Raw genomic sequence first — 10,637 nt, 5'->3', positions numbered from 1 at the left:
AGAATGTTCCTTTAGCAAGTTTTCTAGTTCTCATTCACATTGGTACTTGGGTTACTTATCAGGTTTCCCATTTTCCTCTGGCTTCTAGGAAGCTACAGGACCCTCCCCATAATATTAATAAGCATTTCTATGGTAAAAGATCTTGTGGTCACATAAGTTTGTGAAACACAGACTAAAGAAAATTGATAAATTTCTTTGTTCTGTGTCATTTAATCTTTATAACTACCTTGGGAATTGGTACCATCATTATGGCATTTTTATAAATGACAAGAAAATTGAGTCTTTAGAGAAGTTTAGACCACTTGCCCAAGGTTAGGGCTGGAACATAGAATGTCTGACTTCAGAGTCTGCCCTCTTAAACAAGTAGAAAAGTTATGTATATGAAGCCCTGGCACAGAGGAAACGCTCATCCTTATGGCATGGGCAACTCAAAGGCTTCTCTCAAGCCTGGCTTCATGAAAGGAGGAAGTGTGGTCCCAGCCCAAACCAAGGCATCCAGCCATCCCTACTCCAGCACTTACCTAAGTCCTACTTGGGGATGCTCCTGCCGAAGCCAGTTTTATCTAAAGCTGCTCCTAGTGACCCACTAACTTCATACAACTTCGATTAAATTTTTGATCCCCTAATTCTCACTCTTTCTCTCCTCAGTCTGACTTCCCTCCTTTGGAGGCTTTCTTCGAGAGGTAAATTTTCAGGACTGAGGAAGAGGGATTCACAGACTTCAAATGCATCATGGAGATAACTGCTTATTGGTCACTTGTGTGCCCGTAGAAGTGGAGGAGGCAGAATCAGACAGATATATATATATATATATATATATATATATATTTTTTTTTTTTTTTTTGCTAAATCTCTTGTATACTCCCCTGTAGTAGAATTTGGCATCCATACCCTTTCCCTGTGCTGAGATGGACAGAATGGACTTCCCTCACTCTTAACTTTGGGCTTGCCCATGAAACTTGCCGTGGGCAATAGGTTGTTAGTAGATCTGATAGGAAAGAAGCTTGAAATGGGATTCCCCCTCCAAATGCCCTTAGAACTCTGGTGATCTGTAATCACGGCCCAGAATCTCTTTTCTTCATGGTCCTCCCAGAAAAATTATTGTCAGACTTGCAGCCTGAAGTCCAGCTGCTCATCTGTTTTACTTTTCTATTGCTGCATAAAAAATTACTACAAATTTAGTGACTTATGACAACTCATTAATTATCTGACAGTTTCTGTAGATGAGAAGTCTGGGCACAGCATAGCTGGGTCTCCTCTGCCGAGGATCTCACCAGGCTGAATTCAAAGTATTTGCAGGGGCTGTGATCTCATCTGAAGGCTTGATGGGGAAGAATCTGTTCAGGGTGTTGGCAGAATTCAGTCCCTTCTATAGGACTGAGGTCTCCTCTTTCTTGTTGCCTGTCAGTCAAGGGTCACTCACAGCTCCTAGAGGGTGACCTCACATCCTAGCAATGGCCCTTTTGTAAGACGGCAGCTCGCGTCTTTTTTTTTTTTTAGCAACTTTTTATTGTGCATTGAGATATAACTGATTAACAATGTTGTGATAGCTTCAGGGGAACAGCAAAGGGACTCAGCCACACATATACATGTATCCATTCTCCCCCAAACTCCCCTCCAATCCAGGCAGCCACAGCATTGATAGCGCGCTTCTTTAAATGCCGCAGGAGACTTCACTGAAGTCTGCTGTGATGCAGTCTTCTGTAATGTAATGTAATCACATAAGTGACCATCCCGTCATCTGTGCCAGATGACATGACCATATCAAGATAGTGACCATCTCCTCATCTTCACAGATCCTGCCCACCTTCAATGGCAGGGGGCTATACAGGACATATATGCCGGGAAGTAGGAGTCTTAGTGAACTTCAAAGGGTTCTGCCTGCTGCACCATCCATGCCAAAATCAGTCAGACCACCATTAACCCACCAGACTGTGAAGGTGAGAGTGAATGCTTATTGTAAGCCGCTGGGTTTTGAGACAGCCTATTCCACTGGCTGGCTGATTATTGTGGCAATGGCTGGCTGACACACTTCTTTTCAAGAAGCACTGTCCTCCTATTTCAAACAGTGTCCGATTCCCATTTGGGGGAGGCAGTTTGCTATGATGGGCAGGGTACTGGGACCAGTGAAGTCTGGGTTTGAGTCTCTGCTCCTCTCTCTCCTGGCTGGGGGCCCATTTCCTTATCCAAATAGTGGGACCTGCAATGCCCACCTCATTGGGATGTCGGGGAGGTTAACTAAAGCGATGGATGAGGACCACCTGGCACAGAGTAGGCTCCACAAATGTTAGTGTTTTATCTCTCTCAAGGTCATATTTCTAGCCAACATCTCCTTATCTTCAGAGGGTGGGTGTGATATGCATTCTGGGAGGGGCTGCTGCACGGCTGCCACCTGTGGGCCACCTGGATGGCATCTCATCACCAGCTGGGGAGCTGACCTGCAGGGCTCTCTGACCTCGAATGGGCTCTCTGAGCCAGATTGTGGAAGACAGCCCTCCTTGGTTTCTGTGGAGTAGAGACCCTGGATATCCACCCTCAGATAAGACCCCGCCTCCATCTCTCCAGCACATTAAAGTTTTAAGCTAATTTAAAAGTGTGACACGGAAGCCTTCTTTTGGAGAGTTCAGTCTTTCCCACTGACCAGCAGTGTGAGCTTGGGCCAGTGACTTCAACTCTCTGACCCTTGGTTTCTTCCCCAAACATTGAGGGCGAGAGTCCCACCTTACACGGCTGTTATGATGGTGATGAGACAAAATCTGTGTACCTGGGCCATCACCGGAGCTCTGCAGATGGAGTTCCTGTTCCTGCAGAGACTGTCTATCTCTGTCCTTTTATTGCTACTCCCTGCCCTTCCCGACCTCTTAGAGAAGAGCACAGAGGTGGTGCTTAAGGAGACGTTTGCTTTCACCTTCTCTTCCCTCATTTAATCCTCATGTAGACCCCCTGCAGCAGATGTTGTGGTCAGGAGGGTTTTTCCCAACAGTTCCACCTCTCACCTCCCAGACACAGGATAGATTACGCTTCCCTGCTCCCTTTCAAGTTCACTGCGGCCATCACACTTGCTTTGGTCTATGAAGGTGAGGCGAAGTGACCTAAGTCCCCCCGGTGGAAGCTTTAGGAGATAGTGTGCAATTCACCACCTCTCTCCTTCTGGTACCAGTGACCAGTAACATCAAGATAATGTCCACTCTCTATTAGGCTGACTATGACGAGTCTTGAACATGAATATGAACAAGGAAAAATGTAAACCTCTGGTATTTTGAGCCCCCGAGATTTGGGTCGTTGCTACTACCTTCCAGCCTTGTTATAGTGTGACAGATTTTATCTCCACCTGAAGGATGATGGGGAAGAGCTTGTCTACAGTCTCACAGAGGGCACCTTGAACCAACGATGGAGCTTCACCCGAGACAGCACACTTGATTCATTCCAGGGGAGAGAGTGGAGGTGTCCGGAGGCCTGAATGCACTCTCCTGATGCCTCTTGCAAGTGAGTCCCTGCTCCCTGCCCCGGATATTTACAAGATCAGGAGGGATTCTCTGTGCAGAGTAAGTCAGTGCCAGCCTGGGGAGTGAATGGGATGGAGTTGTGGAAGCTGCATTCTTGGGAGGACTAGACATTCTAGACTTAACTTTGCAACAGACGGGATTGTACTCAGAAACCCCAGTCTCTGTTTTGGGTTTCCTCCCATCTCAAGGCCCATTTATCTCCTGTCTCAGGAAACTCTTTCCTTCACTAGTAAATTTTCTCAAGGAAAGGCTGTGAAACTCACCCACCATCATGTGTGCCTCACAAGCAAGGCACAGAGACGGCTATGTTACGCAGCGTTGCTGCAGCAGAAGCTGAGCGGCACGCACTTGTCTATTAATAATAAATATCCATTCCTCCCTTCACTTTAGGCACAGAACCCTAATTTTATTCTGGACAGTACGTGTGTGCCTGGGCACAGGGGTATGTCTGTCAGCCGGCTGGGGTACAAACAAAGGTTGCTGAGTGGGACCCCAGAAAGCTCCCTGAGAGGGGTTCTCTGGGAGCCCCCAAGGGCAGGCCTGGGTCTGGGGCAACTTGACATTGTACACTTAACATCGAGCACTTTGTGTTGCACTGGTGATGGACAGCTCCTAGACACCTGGGCACGCTCCAGGCTGCTTTGGGACCAGCCTGTGGCTCAGTTTATTGTCATGCTAACCTGGAAGATCTTTAGATACCATCCAGTCTGCTCTTTAAAAAATATATGGAAATAGGGTCTTACAGGGAGAGAAAACTGTCTCAGGGCCCACAGTGAGTCATATGCAGAGGTCAGAGTAGAACTTGACTGTTTCTTGACTCTCCCCTTTATCTTCCTGATTTACTGAACAACAGTTGCTCAGTGGGGGTGGCAGGGAGCCAGGGAGATAGACATGGGTGAACTGTGGCTGAGAGCCCTGATTCTTCCACAAGCTGCCTGGGTTCCTTACGGGGCTGGTATAGAGCTCATCGCACTGTAGGGATTCTATGAGGAGAAGGGTGCCTGGCAGCCTTCCGATCACTCTGACCTTGGGAAGAGAACTTGGCTGGATTGGGTGGACTCAGATTCTTCCTTTGTGTGTGTGTTATTCAATCCTTCATGTATATTATCTCCCCCAAACTCCTCCACCTCGCCCCCTCCCTGCTCAGACGACCCATGTAAACCAGCACCCTGGAATGGCACAGGTGGCCGGTTTTAGCACCAGAGGAGTATGTGGAGTCGATGGTGCTAGTCCTTGCCCAGAGGCCCTTTGACGGGGCCGGCGCACCCGTCCCCTAACTGATGAGAGTTGCTGCTGAGGGCTCACTGCCATTCCTTTCTCTGGAGAACTGTCTTCAGCCCACAGGGGCCACGTTAACCAAAGGTGCTTGGCCACACAAACCCTTTACCCACCCATTCCGTCCCGTCCCCAGGCACAGCCAGCAGCCAGTGAATGACTGATCTGTGCAGCAAATATCCCCTGATCTCAAGGTGAGGCTGACTCTATTCTCCGATTCTCAGTCCAGAGCTCTCTGCCAGACCAGGTTGGGCCTAGACTCCAGGTAAAACCTCCCCTTTGCCCAGCTCCCTCCCCTGCCCCATCCTTCTCCTTTCACTCCCTTAAGCAGAGCTCCCCAGCTGCCTGGGTCTAACGGCTGGTGATTTGAGGTGCAGCTTATATAATAATGACAGAAATAGAGTGCACAACAAATGTAACATGCTTGAATCGTCCTGAAACCATTACCCCTGCCTCAGTCCCCCGTGGAAAAATCGCCTTCCACAACATCAGTCTCTGGGGCCAAAACGGTTGGGGACCACTGCCCTCAAGGATTTCTCTTGAAGGCTCTCCAATAATTCACCTGCCGGCAACCCTCTCATATCAGGCTCTGCTTGAAAGACAATAAGAAAACTTGTGAGCTCTCTCCCACCTTGCAAATTCTGTCTATTGATACAAGGAGAGGCCACAGAGGGTTCTATGTTTAGTGGCAGGAAAATCCTGGTGAAGAGAACTGAGGCTTCACCAGAGAGAGATGTCCACTGAACAAACATTGCTGAAGCTTTTGCTGTGTGTCCAGCATCTGCTTAGCACTGGGAGACCTGGGGGGCGCCAGAGAAATGGAGTTCCTACCCCTTGACACACACTCTCTAGATTAGGTCAAAGGTCTTCTTGACTGCCCCTCAGTCCCGTTTAAGGGCAGTCCCACATGGAGATCAACTGAGTACACGGAATCCTGGAGATGCTTTTAATTTCTTTTTAATGTATATTTAACAGTTACGCCTGAGTTACAGAGGAAGCGCTTACAAGCAGGTAGTTAAAGCAAATGCCAGTTTCTCTTTCTAATCTACTACTCCAGATAGCTGAATAAATTATGGTGCGATTAGGCTTAAACACACACCTTTGCGCCCACGTGGACACCCCACTCACACTCTCATGCACACACACTCGCTCCCACATGGAGGAAAATGGCTGTGAGTCACACACGGAAGCAACCAAGTTGCCATCACTAGGAAGAAGGAATGATCTAGAGCGCTATGCAGATAGTTCCCGGGTTGGGATTGGCCTTATCGATAAGCAGATGTCTCTGAGCATTTGAGGATGGTGGCTGGAGGACCCCCATTTGGCCTCGGGTGTGGTGCCTCTGTGGGAGGGGAAGGAGAAGGTCAGTCGGCCTCAGGAAGCATCCCACAGTGAAGGGCACGCTGGGGGCCTTGAGGGGAGCACCAACCCGAGAGAGGCCCCAGAGCATCATGAGTTTTGGGGGCCACTGTGGGGCTTCCCAAGTTCCTGGATCCACACCTCTGAACGCATTGCCCACTCCCTGTCCAACAACACAGGATTTCAGTGGGGTGATCAGCGTCATGAATCTGCCTTGTCCCATCCGGTGGTGGACCAGATGGAAAATCTGACCTTTTCGTTTTCCTTCTGGGCAAAGCTCTCCCGATTATTCCCTCCTTCTCTTTCGTGCCCCCCATCTCTCTCCTCCTTCACGTTCCTCTGGCAAAAGAATGGCAAATGTAAATCAAGGAAAACATACAAGTAAAAAATAAAACATAGCTTGGTTCTTACACGTCACTTTTTTTTTTTCATAGCAAGAGAGAAATACCAAGTGAAAAACGAAGCAATAAAAATGAAAGAACCCAACAGAGCCTGGAATGTATAATCCGAAACACACGGTATGCAGATATGTCCCTACAGATGGTCCCTGGCGCTAGCACGACACGCACTGTGGGGGTTTTCGTTCCTTCTTCTTCTTTTTTCAGTATTTATATATATATTTATAAAAGTCAACTCCCTATAAACGAACAGCACATCACCACGTTTCCAACTAATGTACAATGAGTTCAGAAGAGGGGCCCCCATAGGTAGGACCAATAGCTACTTGTGAGAAGTTGGAGGAAGCATGTTTTATTTTGCTATGGATGCTATTTACAGGGCTGGAGCAGGATTGTTTCTGGGCCAGCCTCGCCACTGGGATTCAGACCTTCTTTCTCAGCCTGTGGTCAACCCTCAAGAGTTGGAAGCTTTCTAATTCTTATCCAGTATCATCTTGCTGGTGAAGCTGCAAGCTGCCAACACCAGACGGAATTTTACAGACTGAGTTGGTTAGACACATTAATACACTAGGTTTTAGGAAAAAACCTGTTAGGGTCAGGGTTTCTTTCTGAGGGTGGGGCCCCTGGGGGAATAAGTCCCACTTTCTACCAAGACGGTCGCTTGGGAGAACTCCAAAGAAGATGGACGTAAGGAGAAGTCATTTGGTTTATACCCATTTTGCCATCGCAGGCAGATATTTGGGATTGGTCCTAGCATTGGAATGTCACTTCGGGGGGTGGGGGCACAGAGCTGGGTGGTTTTGATGTCACCAGCCTGAGATCCCTGCTACTCCTGGAAAACCTAGGGTGTAAGGAGACGCAGAGGATGGCTGAGACCAGCTTCCAGAGGGAAAGACTGACCATTCAAGGAATGTGGATGAAGACTGTAGTTCAGCTTAAGGAAGAACTGCTTCCTGGCTATGATAGCTACAAAAACACGGACCAGGTCACCAACAGACAACACACACCCTTCCTTTTTGTCCAGAGCTTGAAGAGCCCAAAGTCTCCTGCCTTGGATGCTCCCATTGAAACTTCGGCTGAACTTGATGGGCCACCCATGTCTGGGTGTCCACTGCTACCAAAGAGTCTGTTTGTCCCCAGTTAATCATAGGTTCCTCGAAAACCAGAGATCCAGGTCACCTTGGTCGTGGTCCAGGACAGGCCTGAGACTATTGAGTCTGAAGCTGGGAAGCAGGTGAGAGCGTTCATCACAGAGGTGACGTCCATGCAGGGAACTGTCCTAGTATCTTGCTAACCCGGCTCCCCAGAAGGGAGGCACTCAGGTTGATTCCCAAAGCGGCAGCCTGTCCCTCTGGGAATGTCCTGTGAGCTGAGGACGAGGCATGAGTTGAGCAAGGAGGTGGTGCCAGGTGCCCAGGAGGGGCCAAGCAGCTTGGTCCGGTCTGCACAGAGTCAGCGCCCATCTCCAGCGCCTCTGAGCCAGCGGGCCTTGATGCAGGTGATCCACGTGTAGATTATGATGATGGGGATGGAGATGAATAGAATTTTGATCAAGGGTAAAGGGAAGAGTTACAAGGGAGGCCGTAGTCAGGGGCCTGAGCCACTCCCTAAAGGTCTCACCATGTAAAGAGAAGGCAGCTGGGGAGAGCCACTGGAATGGCCACGGAAGACGACCTTGCCTTCTTCTCCAGAACCTTTGGTGCCCCTCTCTCCCAGGGGCCGTGGCTCAAAGACTGGCCACATCTCCACGCCCAGGGGTGCTGGATCAGAAGACAGAGCCATCTCAGCTGAGAACTGAAAGATGCCAGTCTGGGTGGGACAGGGACATGCCCCTCCCGCCCCCCAATGCCAGGGGGACTCTGGTCTTGTCTGCGGGGCAAGCAGTCCCTGATGAGCCAAGAACCCTTTTCCAGAGCAGATGGAGGCGCCCTTCCTAGAGGGCAGGGCATTCAGGGGATGGGCCCAGGTCTCTGAAGGAGGCTTTGTGAGAAATCGAAGCTCCATGGGCTGTGGACTTGAAGGCAGACCGCTGAAGCCTTTGGCAACAAAGGTTTGCCGCCCACAAACAGAGTAACCCCGGTTACGAAACCTCCTCTGAGCCTGCCTCGTCACTCACATGTTCTCAAGACTTGGTCTCCTCCCCCATCATCTGATTCAGCAAATGAGAAAACTGGAGGGTCTGTGTGCTCCCCAGACCCCACCTGGGATGGGCAAGGTTGGAACTTGGGCTTCAGTGTTAGAGCCTAAAGCTGCTTCTGAATATCCGGCCTGGGTCCTGGTATCCTGGACCAGCCCACTGCCAACAAGCCTCACCCATGTGGCCCTGCCCCCTGGCTAAGCTTCTTCCTGGTCCTCCCAATCCCCTTGCTTGGGCTAGATTTCCCCCTCCACCCAGCAGAGGTGTGTGGAGAGGTCCTGAAGACCTCAGAATTCGTGGGTGATTCCTGGGAGCACCCCAGGGCCAAGGTCCCCCCTCCTTTGCTAAGGAGGAGGAGCTGCGGTTCAGGCCCTGAGCCAGAGACCCACCAGGAGGGCTGACTCCCAGCACTTCCACCGAGATCAGCCCTCTGGGCTCCACCTCTGTCCAGGGGACTCACGGGCACTGGGGTCAAAGGGCTCCTGGACCTCATCCCAGACAGCATCCTCCTTTGGTTGCCCTAGGTGCTCTGTTCAGGGTGAGCTGGGATCTCTGGGTCTGAGATGGCAGAGGCCATGTCAGAATTTGGCTGGGGCAAGAGGGCAGGCTGATCAGAGGCCCTCCAGTGGGGAGAGTGAAGGGGCAGACTCCAAGGGGGTCACTCCAGGTCCCTAACCACAGATGAACGGTGGGCAGGCTGCCTGTCTCCAGAGGGCTGGCCACAGGAAGGGAATGGGCTCCTTCCCTGGGCTCCAGGGACCCCAGGGCGATGGAGGGACTGAGGATGGGAGGCTCAGGGATCAGTAAGGGTTAGGCTGGGACTCAGGCTGGGGCAAGGCGCCCCAGGGGCCCTAGTAAGCCTGGCCAGTTTCCACAGGCAGGAGTCCCAGCACAGCCGAGTGCTCCCCGAGCTTCATGCGACGCTGTGTGGACAGGCTCACATTTTTGGCCAGGTAATCAACAGCAGCTGGGGAAAAAAAGAGAGACTTCTAGAAATTCACATTCTTTTTGCCTGTTAATTCAATCTGTCCTACATCTATTCATCCATCCACCCATCCATTTATCAATTCACCCATCCATCCTTCTCTGTATCTACCCATCTCTTCTTCCATCCATCCATCCACAGCCGTATCTTTATCCATCTATCTGTCGTCCATCCATTCACCATCAATCTGCCCATCCACTTTTTGTCTGTTTATCCACCTGTTCATCCATCCACCCACCTATCCATCAATTTATTCATAAGATTCTTTCTCTCACTTCCTTTCCGATCATTCAGCAAATATTTGCTTCCCACATTGTTTACCCAGCTCCCCTACGGGCTCTGTAGGAAAGTACCTAGGGTATCCCATTGTCTAGCAAAGAACTGTCCCTTTCCCCAACATGCCTCTACCCATCCCTGTTCTGAGGCACATCTGGCGAGTCCCCTGGGGGCCAGGTAGTAGTGGGGGCAAGGTCCTTCTGCGTTTTCTGGATCCTAAGCCCAGCTCACAGCTGAGGCAGACCAAGACCTCTTACTCAAAAACGAAGGGAGCTTTTGCCAGGGAGCTGAGGGGTCCCTGCAGGAGGAAGGGCCAGGAGCCTGTAATGCAGGGAAATGAGACCTGCAGCCTTGCCAGTTCTGGTCACCCGGAGGAGAGGGATGAGAGTCTGAGGGCGTCTATTCACGTGTGTGTGAACCGTGGGAACAAGACTCTCCGTGATGGAGTGATGGACACGAACAATGCTTGTGCTTGTATGTGTGCACAGACGTGGGTGAGGTGTGTGCACCTGCGTGAGGTGAGCGGCGGGAACACAGGTGATTGCACAGCTGAGTGCCACCTCAGCCGGGCTCACGCATCGGGTGTGTGCAGGTGGCCCGCTTGTGTTCTGGGCCGACTCTCCTCATTGTGCCTGCCTGGGGCTGCAGCCGAAACCATCCTGGACGCGATCTGCCTGGCATGTGACCGAGGCCCCTTGAGG

General features: G+C 50.7%; 1 protein-coding gene across 2 annotated transcripts in view; it reads right to left on the bottom strand.

The window, feature by feature from the left end:
• Positions 5,729-10,637, bottom strand: part of PAX7 (paired box 7) — a 109,432-nt gene continuing 104,523 nt past the window's right edge. For both annotated transcript variants that reach the window (XM_018054740.1, XM_018054746.1), the window contains exon 9: positions 5,729-9,642. In XM_018054740.1, the coding sequence (XP_017910229.1) occupies positions 9,527-9,642 (116 nt within the window). In that variant the 3' untranslated portion in view covers positions 5,729-9,526. The remainder of the gene's footprint in view (positions 9,643-10,637) is intronic.

This window comes from Capra hircus, chromosome 2, assembly GCF_001704415.2.
Source record: "Capra hircus breed San Clemente chromosome 2, ASM170441v1, whole genome shotgun sequence".
In the NCBI taxonomy this organism is placed as follows: Eukaryota; Metazoa; Chordata; class Mammalia; order Artiodactyla; family Bovidae; genus Capra; species Capra hircus.
The sequence above is the reverse complement of the archived record's forward strand: the minus strand, read 5'-3'. Positions and strand labels throughout refer to the sequence as shown.